Below are 25,027 nucleotides of genomic sequence, written 5' to 3'. Positions count from 1 at the left end.
AATAAGGCAGATTCTGATACTGGTACAAAAAGCATGTCACCACAGCGAAAAAGAATTCGCTGGCGCTTGTACAATAACCCATGTACATTTAATGCCTGGACGTAGATAAAGGCTGGCTCTGGTCGGAGGTCACACTGTATAGACATACGCAGTGTCGACTGAGTCCTGGGTTACCAAGCATAGGGATACAAAAAGACAAACTAGCATGAGCCTTGGGAACTTATGCATAGACATACACAAAGGCACCTTCTCTTGTTACGTGGGTTATTTATACACTCAGACGAGGCCCAGGATAAATATGCATAGACGTACATGGGGGCTCAGTCACATGAATCAAGGATTACTTTTTCCACAGGTCTACACAGATGCACAATTGGGTGAGTCTGGGTTTGTATACATATATATGCAGAGGGGCATACTCAAGTGAGATGGGTTTCTTAAGCATAGGCAAACATACATATACATTGAGACATACTTGCATGAGGCTGAGGTCACTCACGTACAGAGAGTCAGAAACAGTCTCATGAATCTGGGATAACACATGTATAAACATATCTGGCTGCAAGTTTGAGGGAGTGTGTGAAAACATATGGATAGAAGTACAGAGGCACAACAATCTGATAAGTCCAGGGATACTTACACGTGATCACAGACAGTGTGCATAGTCAGTGGCACACATGGGTGAGTTCTAGTTTAATTACACAAAGAAATACATTGAAGCCTACTTTGGTGAATCCAGGATAACACGTATAGAAACACAAGCATAAATAGTTGGATACATGGGTTATATGGACGGCTATTATAAGCAGACATACATGAAGGAGCACTCTGATGAGTGTGGGTTTACTTATGCATAGACATGCACAAAGGCCCACTTTGGTAAGTTCAGTCCAATTTGAGCGTAGGCAAACACGCAAGCACATGGGTGAGTCTGGGTTAACTTATATGTGGAAATGCATGGAGGCACACTCAAATGAAACCCGGAGTACTAATGAAAAGATAAGCACAGAGACATGCTTGGGTGAGTCTCGAGTTGCTTATGTGTGTGCATGCTAGAAGAGACACTCGGGTGAGTTTGGGGTTGCTTATGCATGATTCTACACTCAGGCACAATCAGTTGAGTCTGGAGTTACATGTATATTTAAATATTTGGATGAGGTTAGAACTGGGAATATTTTATTACCCATGATTAGGTGTACATGAAGGTTTACATGCATAGGTCAACAGGGTCATTATGCACAGACATACAAGGACGAACACTTGATGATTCCAGGGTTACATATCCATAGATATACTTGGAGGCACACTGGGGTGTTTCTAGAACACCATATATATAGATATTCACAGAGGTCCATTCAAGTGAGTTTCAGATAGTTTAGGCGTAGACATACTCGTGGACATCCTCCGATGAGTCGGGGGTTACACTGCATTGGAGACCAGCGTGTTGAGTGGAGGGCTTTGAGCAGGAAAGACGAAGGACCAGTTGCACTAAGAGCTTTGCTTCATGCAGTCCATACAATGAAGAAAGTACAGCTTTTCCCAGCAGTCTGTAATGTTCTCAACTATCTGTGCGACCCTCCTCTGCTGTCGTTTCGTATACTTCCTCCTCGAGCTGGTGGTCACCGTCAATGCGCTTGGGTTTACTTCACTTGTTTTACACCCTGATGTCTTTTCTTTCCTGTGTGGCTGAAAAAATGTACAACAAACAAAATGTGAAGAGGACTGTTTTGATAAACGAAACACTTGTCTATCTTTGATGTGCCTACAATCCACTCAGCTTTGTGGCCATCCCTCTAGCTCAATCTGCTGTTAACTCTCCCCAAAAATAGTTTGCAGAATTTTGATAATCGTGATCCGTTTTCTAGATTGAAGGTTCTTAACCCTTTTACTCCTTGTAATCCCCATTTGATCATTTATGGGATCTTGGGAAACCCACTGAATCATTATTGTAATCCACAGACACCCAACTGATACATAACTGGAAGACAGGGACTCTGGCTTAAGAAGTTTGGATGATTATAAACCTAAAACTATTACTCAAAAATACAAAAACAAGCATTCAACATACAAATACACAGATGATGAAATATTTTTTTTAATTCACAAATATAAAAAAAATCGAACATTTAATTTTAATGGGAAGGGTGGAGCTATTCAAAATGTAATTGAGGCCAGTCTTTGTCCATACTAAATTCTGTTTGATGCATTTGCACTGCTCCCAGGAATCAATCTGAGGATGGTGACTAATCTGCTAATATTATTCAATTATCTAACCAATCACCGACGCTTTAAGTAAGCACCATGGACCCCCAGGGGTCCACAAATTACATGTTAAGAGCCACTGCTAAATCACTGGAAGATTGTCAGGGAAATTGAAGAGAGATTTATCTGGCACAGGGGCTGAACATCAGCTTCCCAGTCCGATGCATCCTGTCTCAGCATCTGATACATGGATTCCTCATCACAGATGCATGGGTTTGAATATGTATCCACTGAGGGAGGCAGAAACCGACTGTGGCCTACTTTTTCATAGAAGTCTGAAAAAAGATGTGCCCTTGGAGTGCTGTTTGGAGCCAAACGACTTTCCAAATAATAGGTAAATTTACTGTCCTTTTCCAAGGTGAGCACAGCACAGTCAGTCTGTAACATTTCATGATTTGGACCATGGCTTTTATTCAAAAGGAGATTGGGTGTGGGTCCAAAATTCCTTTTAAAATGCATCCCAGGCAACATCGACCCAAATCAACTTTGAGAAACGTTTTCTATTAGGGTAGCGCTGCGTAACCCTTTACGTATACTAACTTGCCTAATCAAAATTATTTTTTTGTTTAACATATCTTTTTATTAAACAAACATCGGTGAATGGTACATTACAGAGGACCAGGTAGTTTACTTTTCACAAATCGCATGATCGGAAGGATATATAGACAGTACATATGAAAGAAACATTACGGAGAAATAGGGTCATCATGATCTACATTTTGAGGTGGTGTACAGATTTCTCCTCTATAAATATTCCAAGGGCTCCAGATACGGGACCACTTCTTAGGGCACCCCCTTGCGATAAACACTGTCTTTTCTTTGAAGATGCACCAGTCTAGGTTTCTTTCCCAGGCTTCCAATGTGGGCGGATGAGCTGCCCCCCAGAGTTGAGCGATGTTTCTTTTTGCTAACATGAACCCCAGAGTGGTCCATTGCGTCTGAGAAGTGTTTAAGTCTGTGGGCTCCCAGATATTTAGGAGGCATCTTCTCGTCTCAAGGCGGAGGGAAACATGCAATACTTCGTTAATCGTGTCGTGCACTTGGCGCCAATAAGAGCCGATATGCGCGCATTCCTAGATAATGTGCATAAACGTTCCGGTAAGGCCGCATCGTCTTTTGCATTCCCCTGTGTCAGACCACCCCATGTGTACTAATCTGGGTCCCGTTATGTAGATCCTATGAAGGATCTTAAACTGAACAAGTTTCAGGCGTGCCGGGATAGGCACCACTTTGGAGGAGGACACTGCTGCCTGACAATCCTTGGCGTCTAGCTCTATCCCATAATGTACCCACTTATCTCGCAATGTCTGGAGGGGGTTTGTCATGTGATTAATTAGCTTTTTGTATATTAATGATATCGTTTTGCCAGGGAGGTGACCATCTAAGATTCTATCCTCCAGAGGGGAAGCCTTCGGGGATCAGCTCCTCTAGGCAATAACGACTGGAGTGAGTGCCGGACCTGCATAGAACAAAATAATTCTGTGTCTTCCAATTCATATTAACTCTGGAGCGTGCTGAAGGACTTGATCTCCGATTTCCCCCAAATATCTGTAATAACTGAGATCCCAATAAGGTCCCTCTTGTCGAAACCCCTTGTTTTCCACAGGTCCCCCAACTTCTCTGTATTCCAAAGATGGGTGGCCAGTGTTAGTCTGTGCCTCCAACCAAGAAAATTAGTGGCATTGTGCCAAATGTGAACTGAGTGTTTCGTGGGGCCTGTTAGTTTGAATCGTTTAGGACGGGAGTACAACGCCCTACCATATGTGCCACCCGGAAGGAGCCATCTGTCAACCTAATCAAAATTCTTAACACTGATCTTACCATGGATCGAGGAAGGTTACCATCATTTTGAGAATTTCAAGTGCGAAAGAAATGTTAGAAACTTCATTTTAGAAACATCAGAAACACTCAAAAAAAGAGACTGTTTTGATTTTAAGGGGCCATTCAGTGTAAAGGATGTCTAATGTTTTGAAATCTGTTGTGACAGCTTTCACCGGATGGTGCCTTTAAGAACTTTCAGGCCGGGTGATCCAATCGTCTAACCTAAGAACAACATAGAGTGAATCAATGAACATCTTTTTGAATTTAAGTTAAATACGTATTTCGTTCTGGAGATACAATTTTAAATCGAGAAATATGGGTCGGCCAATCAAATTATCACAGTTAAAACGTTTCTGAAAACCAAGGAACAGATATATATATTTGTGAGATTGACCACAGACTAATTGATAAATATATTTAATGTTATTATATATTTATTACATATATCAATCAGCACTGTCAAGAGATATTCTTTACTTGAATACTCTTAATTTGACAACAATAAATGTGTGCTCCTTAAAAATAAACAAATGTAGTTTCCTTTTAGCCGTACTTAAGGGACTGTCCCTATCACTGTCCCGGGTTAGCTGAAGACTCTTGCACCGAAACCTGGATTAGTGACTCTTCCAAACTTCCTGTAGGGCCAGTTTTACCCTTTATTGTTGGTAAGAGCGTTTATCAGTGAAGTGAAATCTAGTTATCAGACTCAATAAGCAAACCATAAATAGGCAGTCGGCCAGGAGGACATGGATACACAATATTACAAGTGGTTCACATTTAAGAAATGTAGGTTTAATTCACTTGCCAACATATATAGGGAGGGCACATATCATCGAATGATGAGAGATGCTCTATATAGATAATTGCGAACCAGTGACGTAACGAAACTTGAGGGGGCCCCCGTGCAAAGTACACGGAGGCCCCACTTCCACCAAACCCAGTCAGGAGCTCACAAGCCAATGGCCCATCGCCTGTGCACAGTACCAGATGGGGTCCCCGCACCACAGGGGATAATGATAGGCGACTGCTGCAAGCATCATTTGTGGGGAACTACTTACTGCACACATTTGATCACCACATCCTTGTTATTTTCTGTGGATGATACACCTTAAGTTGACATTGAGACTATGCAGTTAGAGTTGATAAACAATAGTTGTTATTATGTAATGGTAAAATTCAAAATATTTTTACTGCATCCACAGATATTTGAAGACGATCATGGCTCACGGATCACACATGTAAGTAACATTTTGCCTGATTTACATTTAGCAACCAAAATTAATAAAAACTATGTTCAGTATCGTTATTTCGGGGGTCTGAACTTTGGTTGAAGTTAAAGGTTCACCAACAATGCCATTTTTCAGGTAATTTGGAACTTCAGTCAACTTGTTGAACTACACTGATTGGAGCCATCTTCATTCTTATACCACACATGAGGTATGGGTAAAAACTGAACTTCTAAAATGCTGATGGTGATGGTTTGAAATAATGCCTTAATTGTGCTGAAGAAGAAGGTACCCACACTTCCAATTGTTTAATTTAAACTTATTTAGAGCAAGAAATGAACCAAATCTATTATGTTCATCTCGGCAATTATTTGAGCCTTTTATTAATGAGTTTTACAAAAGAGCAATATTTTTAGAAAGAGAAAAAGGAGTTCTCCACAAAAATAACCACACGTTTTCGTGAATAATTTCTACAAAACATATGTGCAAGAATAAAACAGCAAACAGTCAATACATTTCATTTCATGATATGACGTGAATTTAAAACAAACAGGTGGAAAAATGAAATCAAATAAGATGTCAAACTTATTAATCAATAGACATCAATGCATCCATGCATTCATTTCAAAATTACTAGAATGCCAACGATATTTTAAATCGATAAGGTTCAGTCCCCCTATGTCAACAACAAACTTCTTCAACAATTTTAGGTTCTAATCCTTTATATCAAACTTATGGGTTTGAGTCCTTTATGTCTTTATTTCAAACTTATGGGGTTGAGTCCTTTGTGCCGACGCGTTTCAAGTGTGGGTATCCTGTGCCCACACTCTCATCAGGGCTGAGTGAATCTTTTTCCTTATCCTAATGATAAAAAACATATATGCTTATTAGAACCCCTTCCTTGGGTTTTTAGTTTCTTTAGAATTAGTGAAAAACAAGGCGCCTTACCTCTGGGTTGTAGAGGTGAAGGTCACACTTGAATCTTTGATTAGAGCTGTGTGCAATATTGTTTGTTATTTTCCTTCTATCTTAGGGTTACACAGAATCACTCTTCTCACGCATTTCTGTGAAAATAAGTGACCAAAATGCCATTATGGTTTCTGTTTGTGTTAAAAAATGGAGCGCTAAAAGAGCATTATTTTAAGTCGCTCTGGCTAGTGAGCCGCTAAGCCACTCACCGCGTTTCTTCTGACGCTTTAGAAGTTGTCTTTGTTCCTTCGTGTCATTGAATACCCGTGCAGTTTTCTTTAAATCTGCAACATGAAAGGAACATTTCAAGGGCGCTGTACTAGGAGTTGGGATTCTAAAACTAGTTTAAGCGTTCTGGGGATATTCGCTTACCTATCCCTTTGCTTACATCTCCTCTCGCATCAATCCTTGGTCTGATTCTTCAGTGTTGTTTAGACCGGCTGTTTCCAGTCGGGTTCTTAAAACTTTTTGGACCAATAGGAGAAGAGTGTTGCGAGAGGACCAGAAAGAAGCATTCTGGGAGTTGTAGTGAATTCAGGCAATGTTCATAGTCTATTCAACTCACTCATCGAGTTTAAGCCTTTGTTAATGCTGTCAAACTTCATGATGAGGTATGCTTCTTTGCGTAACAGCGCTCGCTCGACATCAGGCGACCTGTGTTTAGGGTCAATGCTTGATAGCACTGTCCAAGTGAAATCGGTCTCCTTATGATTATGGGACGCAAAATGGTCAACCATTGGGGCATTTGGAACTCTTTTCTTCAGTCTTGATCGGTGTTGTGTAATTCTGGCATTCACTTGTTGGCAAGTTTTTCCAATATATACTTTATTGCAAGCACACATTATTGCATAAACAACGTTCTTACTTTTACAGTTTGTATGCATCTCATGTCTCCATTTGATGCCACTATGAATGAATTCATTTCCTTCTACGGTGTTACTGCAGGAGACACACGTACCGCATTTGTGGTGTCCGGTTATAGGTTTTAATTTCCACTGTGATATGAGATCACTTTTTGGCTTGGCGACATAGCTGTCCGCCCTGATGATTTGTTGGCCAATACTTTGATTTTTTCGCATAGCGAAAATTGGTTTTTCCAGGGGGTTTTCCAAACCCTCAAGTAAGTGCCAATTCCGCAGTATTATTTGTCTGAATTTATTGGTGTGGGTCCCATATGTGGTGACACAGACCAATTTGTTCAGCTCCTTTCTTGGTTTTATTTGCAGGAGCTCTTCCCTAGGGGTATATCTCGCTCTTTTCGCTGAGTGCTTTAGCAGTTTTTTTGGGTAACCTCTCTGACTCATTTCGTCGCAGAATGTAGCTGCATGTGTCTCAAAATTGGTTATTTCAGAACAGTTTCGTCGAATCCTTAGTAATTGGCCATACGGTAAGTTTTGTTTAAGACCTTGGGGGTGCGCACTGTTATAATGTAGAATGGTGTTTTTGTCTGTCTGTTTTTTAAACAATGAGGTTGAGAACCTATCCCCTTCAATGCCTACTTCCACATCCAGAAAGGTCATTTTTTTCTTGCTAGAGTCAATTGAAAATTTTATGTCTGGGTGTCTCGCATTCACCCATTGATGGAATTCATCCAGCTCCATCTGGCTACCCTGCCACAGTAGCCAGATGTCATCAATGTACCTTGCCCATTGTTTGATGTTATTACTGTAGGGGTTATTCTGATAAATGAATTTTTCTTCGTACTGCGCCATGTACAGTACCGCCATTTCCGGCGCATAAGGACAACCCATGGCTGTCCCTTTGATCTGAATAAAAAATTCATTTTCGAATTTGAAGTAGTTGCTTCTCAGAGAAATTTCTGCCAATGAAATGATGAAGGTGGTAGGGACCCTATGAGGTCTCTCACGTTGCTCAAGGTAATATTCCATGACTTCAAGCGCCTCATCTTGAGGAATCTGTGTATACAGTGAATTGACGTCCATTGTGGCCATCAATTCATTTTCGCCGTCTACTACAGTGTCTTGTAATTTGTTAATGAAATCAATCGTATCCCTCAGGTAAGATTTAACCTGAGGAAGGAAAGGCTTTAAAAAGAAATCAATGTACTTGGAAATAGGTTCCAATACTGAATCGCAGCCTGAAACAATTGGCCTTCCGGGGGGTGTCTGTTGGTTTTTATGGATCTTTGGCAAGAAGTAAAGTATCGGTGTTCGTGGTGACTTTTTGTTTAAATACTCGAACTCCTTTGGGCCCAGGAACCCATTTTCCAACCCTTCTTTTGTGAGTTTGCTGATCTTGTTTTGAATCTCAAACACTGGGTCCTCTTTGACTGGTCTATACCATTCTCTGTTGTTCACATGTGCTTTACCCTCAGATAGATACATCGTGCGAGGCCAAATTACCACCGCACCCCCCTTATCCGCTTGTTTAATCACAATCGAAGTGTCTGTTTTTAAATCATTAATGGCCTTCAATTGATTCTTGCTGATGTTGTGACGAATGAAGCTTTTGCTTTTTTCCAATTTTGTGAGTGATGATAAAATCGCCTGTTCAAAGGCGTAGACCTGTTTTGGTATATTTGTCATAGGCAGAAATTTAGATTTCACCCTTAACCCAGTGGTTTCCCTCTCTGGGGTGGGTTCGGCACCGGCAAAGAAGGTTCTCAACCTGATCTTTCGGCAAAATTCGATTGCCTCCAGCTTAAGTTTGGTGAAGTCTGTTCTACGGCTGGGCACAAACTTTAAGCCCCTACTTAGAATCAGTTTTTCATCTGGCGTTAAAATTTTTTCTGAAAGATTAACGATGGTAGACGTATCTAATTGTTGTAGTATCTGTTCCTCGTGCGCATCTCCCATGGTTGTTTGAAGCGGACCGGTTGTTGTCCGCCTCTCGCTAAAAAAGGTTGATTTGCACCCCTTTTATTCTGACCCCCTTGTCTATCTTGGCGTAAATCAGGAGAAGACCCCGATGAAGAGGTGGAAGAAAAGGTTGAAAATCTTGTTTTTGATCTTCCTTGAAAAGTATTCAAGGCCCTCCTGGACTCTACCGTTGTGTAGTAGTCCTCCTTTAAGAAGGGATATACTTGATCAAGTTTAAATGACTTAGAATCTCTTTCAAATTGAGAAGTTTTAGTACTAATCGTGATGTCTTTAAAGGTTTGTATTTCCTTTTCAATCTTCTCAAGTAGGGCTTTAGCCTCAGTTTCAGTTTTATTATCTGCAATAGCCTTTATCAGATCTGCAATTTCCTGTTCTTCCTGTTTGCATAGACGTTGGGCCGTCTCTATTGTGTGGACCATCAGGTCTCTGCTACATTTTGTGTTGATGTAGCTGAAGCCTTTTTTATATTCAACGTCCTCAACAAAGATTACAGGAATGTTCTTGACCTGTAATCCCCACGGTATGGTGCCAGCCTGGAGGTGCCGTAGAAGGAAGTGACCGTGTAGCTCGGTTCTTATATGTTTCTTTTGAAGCCTAGTTAGTTTGTCAGCCTCATTTTGATTTTTTGCAGTGGTGCTTAATGACAGGCCTGGGAAGGGGTTGGAAGCTATTAGATTTTTGATGTGGCTTTCTGTGAAGGACAATGTCTCATTCTCTGACATGCTTTTACAGGAGATTTTCTCCTGATTTGAATAAATCAAATGATCTGGGAAAGTGACCGTGAAGGTCAAAGTCCAGACCCGCTCGGGTAACAACCCGCTCAAATACTTCGGGAACTGGGGGGTATGGCCCTGTGGACTGAAGTGGGGTTGGGCCCAATTATGTTAAAGAAGAAGGTACCCACACTTCCAATTGTTTAATTTAAACTTATTTAGAGCAAGAAATGAACCAAATCTATTATGTTCATCTCGGCAATTATTTGAGCCTTTTATTAATGAGTTTTACAAAAGAGCAATATTTTTAGAAAGAGAAAAAGGAGTTCTCCACAAAAATAACCACACGTTTTCGTGAATAATTTCTACAAAACATATGTGCAAGAATAAAACAGCAAACAGTCAATACATTTCATTTCATGATATGACGTGAATTTAAAACAAACAGGTGGAAAAATGAAATCAAATAAGATGTCAAACTTATTAATCAATAGACATCAATGCATCCATGCATTCATTTCAAAATTACTAGAATGCCAACGATATTTTAAATCGATAAGGTTCAGTCCCCCTATGTCAACAACAAACTTCTTCAACAATTTTAGGTTCTAATCCTTTATATCAAACTTATGGGTTTGAGTCCTTTATGTCTTTATTTCAAACTTATGGGGTTGAGTCCTTTGTGCCGACGCGTTTCAAGTGTGGGACCCACACCAATAAATTCAGACAAATAATACTGCGGAATTGGCACTTACTTGAGGGTTTGGAAAACCTCCTGGAAAAACCAATTTTCGCTATGCGAAAAAATCAAAGTATTGGCCAACAAATCATCAGGGCGGACAGCTATGTCGCCAAGCCAAAAAGTGATCTCATATCACAGTGGAAATTAAAACCTATAACCGGACACCACAAATGCGGTACGTGTGCCTCCTGCAGTAACACCGTAGAAGGAAATGAATTCATTCATAGTGGCATCAAATGGAGACATGAGATGCATACAAACTGTAAAAGTAAGAACGTTGTTTATGCAATAATGTGTGCTTGCAATAAAGTATATATTGGAAAAACTTGCCAACAAGTGAATGCCAGAATTACACAACACCGATCAAGACTGAAGAAAAGAGTTCCAAATGCCCCAATGGTTGACCATTTTGCGTCCCATAATCATAAGGAGACCGATTTCACTTGGACAGTGCTATCAAGCATTGACCCTAAACACAGGTCGCCTGATGTCGAGCGAGCGCTGTTACGCAAAGAAGCATACCTCATCATGAAGTTTGACAGCATTAACAAAGGCTTAAACTCGATGAGTGAGTTGAATAGACTATGAACATTGCCTGAATTCACTACAACTCCCAGAATGCTTCTTTCTGGTCCTCTCGCAACACTCTTCTCCTATTGGTCCAAAAAGTTTTAAGAACCCGACTGGAAACAGCCGGTCTAAACAACACTGAAGAATCAGACCAAGGATTGATGCGAGAGGAGATGTAAGCAAAGGGATAGGTAAGCGAATATCCCCAGAACGCTTAAACTAGTTTTAGAATCCCAACTCCTAGTACAGCGCCCTTGAAATGTTCCTTTCATGTTGCAGATTTAAAGAAAACTGCACGGGTATTCAATGACACGAAGGAACAAAGACAACTTCTAAAGCGTCAGAAGAAACGCGGTGAGTGGCTTAGCGGCTCACTAGCCAGAGCGACTTAAAATAATGCTCTTTTAGCGCTCCATTTTTTAACACAAACAGAAACCATAATGGCATTTTGGTCACTTATTTTCACAGAAATGCGTGAGAAGAGTGATTCTGTGTAACCCTAAGATAGAAGGAAAATAACAAACAATATTGCACACAGCTCTAATCAAAGATTCAAGTGTGACCTTCACCTCTACAACCCAGAGGTAAGGCGCCTTGTTTTTCACTAATTCTAAAGAAACTAAAAACCCAAGGAAGGGGTTCTAATAAGCATATATGTTTTTTATCATTAGGATAAGGAAAAAGATTCACTCAGCCCTGATGAGAGTGTGGGCACAGGATACCCACACTTGAAACGCGTCGGCACAAAGGACTCAACCCCATAAGTTTGAAATAAAGACATAAAGGACTCAAACCCATAAGTTTGATATAAAGGATTAGAACCTAAAATTGTTGAAGAAGTTTGTTGTTGACATAGGGGGACTGAACCTTATCGATTTAAAATATCGTTGGCATTCTAGTAATTTTGAAATGAATGCATGGATGCATTGATGTCTATTGATTAATAAGTTTGACATCTTATTTGATTTCATTTTTCCACCTGTTTGTTTTAAATTCACGTCATATCATGAAATGAAATGTATTGACTGTTTGCTGTTTTATTCTTGCACATATGTTTTGTAGAAATTATTCACGAAAACGTGTGGTTATTTTTGTGGAGAACTCCTTTTTCTCTTTCTAAAAATATTGCTCTTTTGTAAAACTCATTAATAAAAGGCTCAAATAATTGCCGAGATGAACATAATAGATTTGGTTCATTTCTTGCTCTAAATAAGTTTAAATTAAACAATTGGAAGTGTGGGTACCTTCTTCTTTAACATAATTGGGCCCAACCCCACTTCAGTCCACAGGGCCATACCCCCCAGTTCCCGAAGTATTTGAGCGGGTTGTTACCCGAGCGGGTCTGGACTTTGACCTTCACGGTCACTTTCCCAGATCATTTGATTTATTCAAATCAGGAGAAAATCTCCTGTAAAAGCATGTCAGAGAATGAGACGTTGTCCTTCACAGAAAGCCACATCAAAAATCTAATAGCTTCCAACCCCTTCCCAGGCCTGTCATTAAGCACCACTGCAAAAAATCAAAATGAGGCTGACAAACTAACTAGGCTTCAAAAGAAACATATAAGAACCGAGCTACACGGTCACTTCCTTCTACGGCACCTCCAGGCTGGCACCATACCGTGGGGATTACAGGTCAAGAACATTCCTGTAATCTTTGTTGAGGACGTTGAATATAAAAAAGGCTTCAGCTACATCAACACAAAATGTAGCAGAGACCTGATGGTCCACACAATAGAGACGGCCCAACGTCTATGCAAACAGGAAGAACAGGAAATTGCAGATCTGATAAAGGCTATTGCAGATAATAAAACTGAAACTGAGGCTAAAGCCCTACTTGAGAAGATTGAAAAGGAAATACAAACCTTTAAAGACATCACGATTAGTACTAAAACTTCTCAATTTGAAAGAGATTCTAAGTCATTTAAACTTGATCAAGTATATCCCTTCTTAAAGGAGGACTACTACACAACGGTAGAGTCCAGGAGGGCCTTGAATACTTTTCAAGGAAGATCAAAAACAAGATTTTCAACCTTTTCTTCCACCTCTTCATCGGGGTCTTCTCCTGATTTACGCCAAGATAGACAAGGGGGTCAGAATAAAAGGGGTGCAAATCAACCTTTTTTAGCGAGAGGCGGACAACAACCGGTCCGCTTCAAACAACCATGGGAGATGCGCACGAGGAACAGATACTACAACAATTAGATACGTCTACCATCGTTAATCTTTCAGAAAAAATTTTAACGCCAGATGAAAAACTGATTCTAAGTAGGGGCTTAAAGTTTGTGCCCAGCCGTAGAACAGACTTCACCAAACTTAAGCTGGAGGCAATCGAATTTTGCCGAAAGATCAGGTTGAGAACCTTCTTTGCCGGTGCCGAACCCACCCCAGAGAGGGAAACCACTGGGTTAAGGGTGAAATCTAAATTTCTGCCTATGACAAATATACCAAAACAGGTCTACGCCTTTGAACAGGCGATTTTATCATCACTCACAAAATTGGAAAAAAGCAAAAGCTTCATTCGTCACAACATCAGCAAGAATCAATTGAAGGCCATTAATGATTTAAAAACAGACACTTCGATTGTGATTAAACAAGCGGATAAGGGGGGTGCGGTGGTAATTTGGCCTCGCACGATGTATCTATCTGAGGGTAAAGCACATGTGAACAACAGAGAATGGTATAGACCAGTCAAAGAGGACCCAGTGTTTGAGATTCAAAACAAGATCAGCAAACTCACAAAAGAAGGGTTGGAAAATGGGTTCCTGGGCCCAAAGGAGTTCGAGTATTTAAACAAAAAGTCACCACGAACACCGATACTTTACTTCTTGCCAAAGATCCATAAAAACCAACAGACACCCCCCGGAAGGCCAATTGTTTCAGGCTGCGATTCAGTATTGGAACCTATTTCCAAGTACATTGATTTCTTTTTAAAGCCTTTCCTTCCTCAGGTTAAATCTTACCTGAGGGATACGATTGATTTCATTAACAAATTACAAGACACTGTAGTAGACGGCGAAAATGAATTGATGGCCACAATGGACGTCAATTCACTGTATACACAGATTCCTCAAGATGAGGCGCTTGAAGTCATGGAATATTACCTTGAGCAACGTGAGAGACCTCATAGGGTCCCTACCACCTTCATCATTTCATTGGCAGAAATTTCTCTGAGAAGCAACTACTTCAAATTCGAAAATGAATTTTTTATTCAGATCAAAGGGACAGCCATGGGTTGTCCTTATGCGCCGGAAATGGCGGTACTGTACATGGCGCAGTACGAAGAAAAATTCATTTATCAGAATAACCCCTACAGTAATAACATCAAACAATGGGCAAGGTACATTGATGACATCTGGCTACTGTGGCAGGGTAGCCAGATGGAGCTGGATGAATTCCATCAATGGGTGAATGCGAGACACCCAGACATAAAATTTTCAATTGACTCTAGCAAGAAAAAAATGACCTTTCTGGATGTGGAAGTAGGCATTGAAGGGGATAGGTTCTCAACCTCATTGTTTAAAAAACAGACAGACAAAAACACCATTCTACATTATAACAGTGCGCACCCCCAAGGTCTTAAACAAAACTTACCGTATGGCCAATTACTAAGGATTCGACGAAACTGTTCTGAAATAACCAATTTTGAGACACATGCAGCTACATTCTGCGACGAAATGAGTCAGAGAGGTTACCCAAAAAAACTGCTAAAGCACTCAGCGAAAAGAGCGAGATATACCCCTAGGGAAGAGCTCCTGCAAATAAAACCAAGAAAGGAGCTGAACACATTGGTCTGTGTCACCACATATGGGACCCACACCAATAAATTCAGACAAATAATACTGCGGAATTGGCACTTACTTGAGGGTTTGGAAACCCCCTGGAAAAACCAATTTTCGCTATGCGAAAAAATCAAAGTATTGGCCAACAAATCATCAGGGCGGACAGCTATGTCGCCAAGCCAAAAAGTGATCTCATATCACAGTGGAAATTAAAACCTATAACCGGACACCACAAATGCGGTACGTGTGCCTCCTGCAGTAACACCGTAGAAGGAAATGAATTCATTCATAGTGGCATCAAATGGAGACATGAGATGCATACAAACTGTAAAAGTAAGAACGTTGTTTATGCAATAATGTGTGCTTGCAATAAAGTATATATTGGAAAAACTTGCCAACAAGTGAATGCCAGAATTACACAACACCGATCAAGACTGAAGAAAAGAGTTACAAATGCCCCAATGGTTGACCATTTTGCGTCCCATAATCATAAGGAGACCGATTTCACTTGGACAGTGCTATCAAGCATTGACCCTAAACACAGGTCGCCTGATGTCGAGCGAGCGCTGTTACGCAAAGAAGCATACCTCATCATGAAGTTTGACAGCATTAACAAAGGCTTAAACTCGATGAGTGAGTTGAATAGACTATGAACATTGCCTGAATTCACTACAACTCCCAGAATGCTTCTTTCTGGTCCTCTCGCAACACTCTTCTCCTATTGGTCCAAAAAGTTTTAAGAACCCGACTGGAAACAGCCGGTCTAAACAACACTGAAGAATCAGACCAAGGATTGATGCGAGAGGAGATGTAAGCAAAGGGATAGGTAAGCGAATATCCCCAGAACGCTTAAACTAGTTTTAGAATCCCAACTCCTAGTACAGCGCCCTTGAAATGTTCCTTTCATGTTGCAGATTTAAAGAAAACTGCACGGGTATTCAATGACACGAAGGAACAAAGACAACTTCTAAAGCGTCAGAAGAAACGCGGTGAGTGGCTTAGCGGCTCACTAGCCAGAGCGACTTAAAATAATGCTCTTTTAGCGCTCCATTTTTTAACACAAACAGAAACCATAATGGCATTTTGGTCACTTATTTTCACAGAAATGCGTGAGAAGAGTGATTCTGTGTAACCCTAAGATAGAAGGAAAATAACAAACAATATTGCACACAGCTCTAATCAAAGATTCAAGTGTGACCTTCACCTCTACAACCCAGAGGTAAGGCGCCTTGTTTTTCACTAATTCTAAAGAAACTAAAAACCCAAGGAAGGGGTTCTAATAAGCATATATGTTTTTTATCATTAGGATAAGGAAAAAGATTCACTCAGCCCTGATGAGAGTGTGGGCACAGGATACCCACACTTGAAACGCGTCGGCACAAAGGACTCAACCCCATAAGTTTGAAATAAAGACATAAAGGACTCAAACCCATAAGTTTGATATAAAGGATTAGAACCTAAAATTGTTGAAGAAGTTTGTTGTTGACATAGGGGGACTGAACCTTATCGATTTAAAATATCGTTGGCATTCTAGTAATTTTGAAATGAATGCATGGATGCATTGATGTCTATTGATTAATAAGTTTGACATCTTATTTGATTTCATTTTTCCACCTGTTTGTTTTAAATTCACGTCATATCATGAAATGAAATGTATTGACTGTTTGCTGTTTTATTCTTGCACATATGTTTTGTAGAAATTATTCACGAAAACGTGTGGTTATTTTTGTGGAGAACTCCTTTTTCTCTTTCTAAAAATATTGCTCTTTTGTAAAACTCATTAATAAAAGGCTCAAATAATTGCCGAGATGAACATAATAGATTTGGTTCATTTCTTGCTCTAAATAAGTTTAAATTAAACAATTGGAAGTGTGGGTACCTTCTTCTTTAACATAATTGGGCCCAACCCCACTTCAGTCCACAGGGCCATACCCCCCAGTTCCCGAAGAAATTAATTGTGCTGAAGCATAAGTAATAAACATGACACAGACAAATAGATCTGATTAAGGATGGGTGGTGTTCTCGCCGAAACAAGTTGATACTAAAATACCGCAAACACAAGGAGATGATGGACGGAGCGCTGAAACTTTTCAGACACTCACCCCAGTCAAAGGTCTGGGTTGATTCCATCATCGTTCTTCAGCTCACTTCGCCACCCCAGAGTGAAAAAACCTCCATAGGGATGGAAACATGAAAGGACATTTCTTAAACCTAAGTTTTAAAACCATAGTATTTGTTTTTTGAATTATTGCATCACCAAACAGATCCGTGTATGTATTTGTATCAAATAATATTTATTTTGCAAATGTTTGGAATTCTGCTTTCATTTTGAATCACAGAAGTTTGATCCAAGAAAACTGCTAAATTGCTTTCCAGGCATAAATTTAAAATTGGATTGATTTATCACACGAAAAATGCTTTCGGTGAGCTTAGCGAGTATTGTTGTCTTAATCATTCTGTGCATGTTGCAGATAGTTACCCTGCTAAGGACTGTTTGACAAACATTGCTGCCATGAGTGGTGCTTGGCGTTATTGACTGTAGCAGAGTCTTCAAGACAGAGAAACATAGCTCTCTATCATCCGCAACATCCCTAAGAGTCCGTCCGAGTATCTCAAACACAGAAGCAGTTACTCTTAGAATGGCCTTATCGGAGTCCTTGTTGTTACCTCACACAGTGGCTACAACACAGTACACACAATCACTGAATAAACCTCGTGCAGAAAGGACGCACTGCTATGATGTGGAGAAGAGATACAGCAGTGCACCTTGAAACAGCAACAGAGCTGCCACATGTGAGTGGTCAGAGCAGGCAGAGGCGTGCAGCCAGGAGACTATCCCAAACCGGCAGCCACACAGCAGTCAAAATGACATCAAATTAAACAAAATACAGGGCTAGTGAAAGTGGTACCATGTGCCCTATGACCTCCTGACATCTGTACAAGATATTTGCCCTTGGTTAGACTACATGAAGTGTATTCATGTGATCTTCGATAACATTACTCAAAATGTTTTGGGAGGCAAAGAAGGGCACATCAGGTGAGTTTTTTTTAAACGAGGCGCAATAAACTGAGGATGGATATGTTTAAAATGACAAAATCTTTGCACAAATTCAACTGGTGATTCACGATTCAGATTCACCAAATTATGTCATTTGTATGCATTTGATTTTCCTCTCTGCAGTTTTTATCTTTTTTTAGGTCTTGCCTAGTAGACAGTGCATGTGCTGTCTGTTGTGATACATATTAGCTTATGTTGGGCTTAGTGCCTGCCCATGGTTTACCGGTATGGTTGGCTTCATTTTCACTCTCATTTGCTTGCCTCCTATTTATCAGCTGTATGGGCTTTACTTCCTCTTACTGTGTTCATCCCGGCCCTGGAGCATGGATGCATTACATTATTATGTCCTTTCAATGCTTGCTTATTCAGGCGCAAATTTTTTCTTTTTGTTTAAGCACTCTACAAGACTACAAGAGTGCATGTGTTTTTCCACTGTTTCCCTCGTGTGCTTCTCTCCACTGCTCCTCTAAGCTCTGTGTTCCCCTCTCTCTCTCTTGCACTGTGTTCTCTCCTCACAATTCCTTCCCGGCCTTGTGCTTTCTTTCTGTCGCTTGACTTTGCTGTCTTTCACTCGTTTGAACCCCCACCTGCGCCCACCCGATCTTTCTTCCACCCCATATGTTGCCTTCCCATACTCACTTTAAAAAAATGCTTTTGCACCGATCTGTAGTTGTGCCTTGGATGCTGGAGACGTGACATTGTTGCACTCTCCTTTCTCCCCCTTATCTCAGGGGTCATTGAACGAACAAGGAAACAGGTCTTGTTGAGCCTTGTTTACTTTCTGTTTGTCTTTGCCCTTCTTTTAGGTCCTCAGTAGTAAGAAAGGAGGCTGTTGAGAGGCATGGGGTGGCACAATCACAAACCCAGGTTTGCATTTAGCTTCTGCTACTCTTGGTAACTTGTATTGTCATCCATATTTCCTGGCACCAAGAGCTGCATTGTTACTTAAGTCATGCTGCACCGTTGAGGTGGATGAAAGAGGTCAGGTGGGACTGGGAGTCCATTCAGAACATTTGTCTAACTACCCTACAGGTTTCCATCCCCCTTCGCCCCCTTTTAACCATTTGCTTTCTTTGATCAGCCTCTTTCAGCCATTGGCTAGAGATTTTGTCAATCAAGTCTTGAATCATCCCAGTGCGGGAAACATCCATTACAACGCAGTCATTACAACGACCTACCTTTACAAAGCAACTCTTACAACGCAACTGCCTTTACATCGCATGTCATTACAATGCATGCAATTACAATGCATGCCATTACAAAGCATACCATTACAATCCATGCCATTAAAACCATTATAAGGTAAGTAATGGAGATTTTTTTAGTATAAGGGTGGGTATGGGTTTTGGGGTACAAGGGAATAGTAATTTAGGGCCCGATGTAGGTCGGTCGGTAACGGCCGAAAATCGGTATTTTCGGCTGTTACCGATCGGTAAATAGGCGAATGGTATGTAGGGGGGCATTATTTTACCGAATCGGTAAAATTACCGATTCGGTAATTTTACCGATTCGGTAAAATAAGTAATCGGTAAATTTACCGATTCGGAGCCACCTATATGTAGGTGGGACTCTTCAGAGTCCCAGGAGCCTTAACAAATCGGTATTTTACCATCAAATCCAATTTGATAGTAAAATACCGATTCCGGTGTGCATGCACATGTGTGCATGCACACCTATGCCATGTGACAGGCAGACCTGCCCTTAGGGCAGGTCTGCCTGTCACATGGCACCCGTGCCTGTTTTGGGGGTGTCAAAGTGACACCCCCTGCACCCTTGTGTGAATCGGTATTTACCGATTCGGTAAATACCGAATCGGTAATGCCCATTCATTCCTATGGGCTTCAAAGCCCATAGGAATGAATGGGCATTACCGATTCGGTATTTACCGAATCGGTAAATACCGAATTCATCCGATTCGGTATTCCAGCACATCTGGAATACCTACATGTCGGACCCATAGATTTACCGATTTTAAATTACCGAATCGGTAAAATTCGGTAATTTAGAATCGGTAAATCTTTCCTACCTACATCTAGCCCTTAGTTCCCCCTAAACTATCCAACATTTTCCCTACAGTTGCACTCACTGGAGTGGGAATAGTAATTTTTACCCCTACACTATCCAACACTTACTCTACTGTTGCCCTAAAAGTATAATGCGTTGCAATGGTATGCATTGTTATGGAATGCGTTGTAATGGTAGTTTTAAAAAATGTGTTGTAATGGCATGCGCTCTAAAATCAGGCAATGTAATGGTAGTTGCGATGTAAAGACTGCGTTGTAAAATCATGCGTTGTAATTGCATGCGTTGTAACATCATTTATTCTCCCAGTGCACTATACGTCTCTGATCTAATGCTATCTGCTATTTGCGAGTATTCTTCCACCTCAATATGATTGTTTGCATTAAGTGCGTGAGGGTTTACTTTACAACTCTGTCGGCTCCTACTGGCTGCCTCTCATGTGCCTCTTTCTAATTTGCTAATGCTGTATGCTTTAGAAAATTCAACCCAGGCCTACTGACGTTGCCAATGCTTGCTACGTCTTGAGACCGATTATATATATTGCATCGGTGGAGGAATTTGCTCTGGCGAACAAGTAGTTTAGAGTCGGCATTGCGCTGACTGACCAGTACAAAGTTCATTTGCAACAATTAAAAATACAATTTTCCACTAGTTGGAAGGAGCAGATGGTGCCATAGCACACAATTCCAGAATCGTTACTACAATAATGCTCTCCATTGTTTTACTGGATGATCTGAAGAGGGGATTTAAGGTGAAGAACAACATAATTTAAATTAACTTAAGCATGCGTTATATAAAATAAAAACCCATCATGTAAAATATATTGGCTATTGTAGCCCTCTTTAAAAAAAACTCCCTTCAGAAATGCTATTCGTTTCTTATTCCCCAAGAGATATTTTTACTTCTAACTTTTTATTAGAGGGTAAACTAAGCCGATTTCAAAACCCTATCTGAATCACTAGGCTGGATGCCACCACTCATGAACGGTCAGTAGGGCTGGGGAAGAGTCAGTTTCATGACAAACCATTATTTTTGAAAGGCATATTGGACCGCCTCACAGCCACTCTCTTGTCACAATACGGCATCTGAAAAGCTGGTAGGGCTGCAGCAGTATCAGTCACTTTCAGGCCTGCCAAATGACTGCTACTTTCCCAGACCTTCCGGTTATCACGAGGCACCAGCTTGTTTGTGTATCAACTCAATTTTCAACAGGCATTTAGACTTGTACTAATATGACCCAGGCAGAAATACACCAGGATCCTATCCTTTAGAGGTCGACATAGCGCCTTGAGGAAGGCTTTATGCTAAAGCTAGAGTGTTACAAAGAACGGAACAGTGTTTGCTGACCTGCTCTGTCCTCTGGCAATTATGGAAGAGCAAGGAGTCTAGGCTGTTGGCCACCAGCTTCACTGCATCCTCCAGTCTGGAAGGCTTAATGCTCTTCCCCTCACAGGCCAGGGCACCACTCAGGGACTTTATGGAGTGCAGGATCCGCAGCTCCTAGAAGAGAGGCAGCAGATTAGCTATGGAGGAAATGAGAGAGCAACATTCTGCCATTTTCAAATGTAGGTCTATGTAATAATGTAAGTACGTATGGTTGTAAAGTGCAAACCAAGCCAAGAAGCAGCAAACAGCAATAAATGGTAAGAGAAAAAACAGGGCTTAATTTGTGCCAGTGAATTCCAGTGCTCAGCAACAGTACTTATTTCTAAACACCAGCATGTAGTGATGGGATTACAATACAAGGTGGCGCTGTGTGCCTATTTTATAGCTGCATTTATCAGTGCAGTGTTTATTTAAAAATGATAAACCAAGCACATAGGTATTGCTGGTACTAGTAATCGGAAGCTGTGGCAGGGCTGTTGGCGGTGCGAGCTGTAGGGGACTCCTATAAAATGCCCTTGGCCCTGGCGCTTATTTTTTTACAAACTAAGCAGTGGGAAGAGAAACTTTTGGTTCAAGCAAGTTCTTTAGTCACATGCCATTATTTAGACCTCCTGTAGCAAGAGGTGCAAGGGAGGTCTGAGAGGCCTCGAGTAGGCAAGCGGATTACCCTTGGACATTGTGAACCTCAGCTTTTCAAGAGTGCCTATGAGAGGGCCAGCCAGGGTACAAGTCTTAAAAAAAGAAGTGGGGGGACGCTGTCACCGGAAGTGACATCACGACAGGAAGTGATGTCACGAAAGGTGGCTTGCACCATCAGGATCATTGCCTCCCCTCGCTCACCCCTTAGATGCGATTGCATCTGTGAAGTCAGCGCGTGAGCAGCGTTCAGAATGAGCTCCGATCTCGCCCCAGAGAGGCCAAAGAGGGAAGTCCAGCTGTTTGACAGGGGGGACGGCGTCCACCCGGTAAAATAAGTGGGGGGACACCGTCCACACGCGTGGTACCCTGATTCGAGCCCTGGGGCCAGCATTAGGTAACTGGGAGAAACGCGTACCAGCACAGAAGGCGGCGTACTGCACAGGATCTTTAGGAATACAATTGTAGGTCCACCCTCATACTTTTGTCACAAATCATAATAAATATACATACAGCTATTATACTGTGGCAGTCGCCACTGTGTAGTTATGGTTCAGTGTTTTCATTGAAAAAGGATTTTTTAATTTGTTTTAATTTTTGACCCCCTTTTAAGATTGGTATGAAACTTGGCAGGCAATCTACTCACTCAGTCAGTTATATTTCGGCCTGCGGGTTTTGTGAAGATATGTCTATTGGAAAAAATTTAAGGAGCCGTGAAAAAATAAGTGTTTTCCCATTTTTGCTCCCATAGGAAATCTTACTGTATATGCAGCTGGACCAGCTTTATACCAGACTTTGCATAAACACAGATCTTTACTCAGATTTTCCTTGGCTCTGGTGTAAATCTGTTTAATTGTTTTTGAGCTATACGTGTTTTTAAAAAGTTACTGAGTGGGCTTTAAAGAAGTAGCACTTTTGTTTATCTAGACCATTTGGGATTCATGAATAATTTGCAAGTCAGGCATTTAAAAAAAAAGGGGGATCCGATTAGAATTGGGGACATCTTGTTCATGTAGTCTCTTTGTAGAGCCAGAGCAGGATTTGTGGCTCCAAGATACCAGATACCAGATAGGGTGCTGCAAAAGAAAATGTACTCTTGTGGCAGTTCCTTCAGGTCAATGGGCACAGTTCCTGTATCCTTAAAAGAAAAAAAGCCTCATTAAAGGGGCATGCTAAGGACACCTTGACAATGCCATGGCACAGGTTTTTGAGTGAATTAAATAAAGCAAAAAAAACTCCTGTCACGGGATTCGGAAGTCACCCCTAACTCGTGAGTTGCAGGCACCAGTTTTGGTACTGCGATTCCCGGCTACTATTTTAGGGGTTTGAGAATCACAAGTTGATTGACTCATGAGTCAAGGGAAACTTTAGGGGGTGAGGCTTGCACAAGATTCACAAATGATTTACAAGTCTAGTGAAAATATATTTAAAAAAAGAAGGACCTGGCTAAAGGCCAAGCAATAAGGGCCAACCCTAGGCAATGAAATTGCGACAGGCCCTCGGCTCACCCCTTGCTCTACATGGAATTAGGCTCTGCCTTCCGAGCTTTGTGTGTTCGACACCTGATGTGCACGGCTGAAGACTGTGCTCACTAGGGGTTGGTTGCAGGGGCTGGCCACATGACAACCTCTGTCCCAATTCATTGCTGTGCACCGCTAAAGGTTGTGCACAGTGGGCATTATGCATCCGCACCAGGTTGGGTGAAGCAATAGGGCATGCTCGGTGACCAACCCTCAGCAATGGGTACTGGCTGCAAACTGTGCATTGGGAGCAGGGCCTGGCCAACAGCTAGCCAACTTGACATTAGTCACATTAAGTTAATGATCAGCTTACCCCTTCTGAGGTCCACTGCATAGCGCAGCAATGTGGCTGCCGGCGTCTCACACAGGTAGACATGGTAGGCAGGCAGTAGCGTAGTGCTGCATTGTCATTCCAGAAGCCCCTCCATGTACCTAGCAGGGGGGGGGGCAGGAGCGGGGGCTCTAGTTTCATTTCACCAGTGCTCATGGCGAAACTTCGTCCACCCTCTTTTGTTTATCAGATCTATGTTCATCACATCCCTGTGAGATTGTGCACTCCTGGGGCATTCAGATATACCTGTTCATACATGTGTATAAGTGCACACTGCCAAGAACCGTGCATCTGGTTTTAAGATTTGATAGCAAACACAAAAAGAAGATAGGCAGGCTGCAGAAACTTTTCAACGACTCTCCCCTAGTCAAGAGTTCTGGGTTTAATCCATTGTTCTTTTGCTCACTATTCCACCCCAGTTTGGACCCAGCCATATGCAAATCAATCTTGACCTTTGAACAGTCTAGCCCGAACTGCCAGGCCAGGTCCTCCCTGGACCGGAAACATGCATCTAGGGATCAGATTTCAGGATATCACCCCTCATCCGCCAGGCTAGCTTTGATTTAGGTGCAAGAAAGTGGTAATCGAAGTATCATATTTGACATTAGAATGTCACTCATACCCCAACTGAAAGCATAGAATGTCACACATAAGCAATATGAATACTGGGCTGTGTAAGTAAATATGTAAGTGCACATGTTCATGCACCTTTTTCTTGTTTACTTGTTTGTACACATAAACGTTTGCATATTACATTTTTATTTCGAGAGTAGGGGAGCGTGTTCTTGTAAACTGCTGGATTTATTTACATAGCTCACATATTGCTCTCTGAGGGACTGAAAAACTTGATGAAAGGAGCTGCTACGTTTCTGAGTGCTCTCGAGAGAACAAATTACGTGGTGCCTACACACTGTGCATGTGGTGGGATGCCATAATCCTACCTATGTGCAAGTCAAAATTTTAGAGAAAGAAAGTCGGAGAATTTGAAAAATATAATTGGGGAAATGATTTTCCCCCATTGACTTCTACTGAAGCAGAGGCAATCTTAAGGGAAAGACAGCCACAATTTAGCAATTTTTGGCTCCAAAAATATAGTCTGCCGTCTGAATTGTGTCTATTACCATGTATGGTGCTCTTCACTTTGTGGCAA

The 25,027-nt window shown here is 41.4% G+C and overlaps 1 protein-coding gene across 2 annotated transcripts in view; it reads right to left on the bottom strand.

Moving 5' to 3' along the window:
* Positions 1-410: 410 nt before the first annotated feature.
* Positions 411-25,027, bottom strand: part of C7H20orf204 (chromosome 7 C20orf204 homolog) — a 117,890-nt gene continuing 93,273 nt past the window's right edge. For both annotated transcript variants that reach the window (XM_086929061.1, XM_086929062.1), the window contains exons 4-5: positions 21,352-21,504; positions 411-1,686 (exon numbers count right to left, since the gene is read on the bottom strand). In XM_086929061.1, coding sequence (XP_086785187.1) covers positions 1,489-1,686; positions 21,352-21,504 — 351 coding nt within the window. In that variant the 3' untranslated portion in view covers positions 411-1,488. The remainder of the gene's footprint in view (positions 1,687-21,351; positions 21,505-25,027) is intronic.

This window comes from Lissotriton vulgaris, chromosome 7, assembly GCF_964263255.1.
Source record: "Lissotriton vulgaris chromosome 7, aLisVul1.2, whole genome shotgun sequence".
Lineage (NCBI taxonomy): Eukaryota > Metazoa > Chordata > Amphibia > Caudata > Salamandridae > Lissotriton > Lissotriton vulgaris.
Note: the sequence above shows the minus strand (reverse complement) of the source record. Positions and strands in the feature narration are given on the sequence as shown.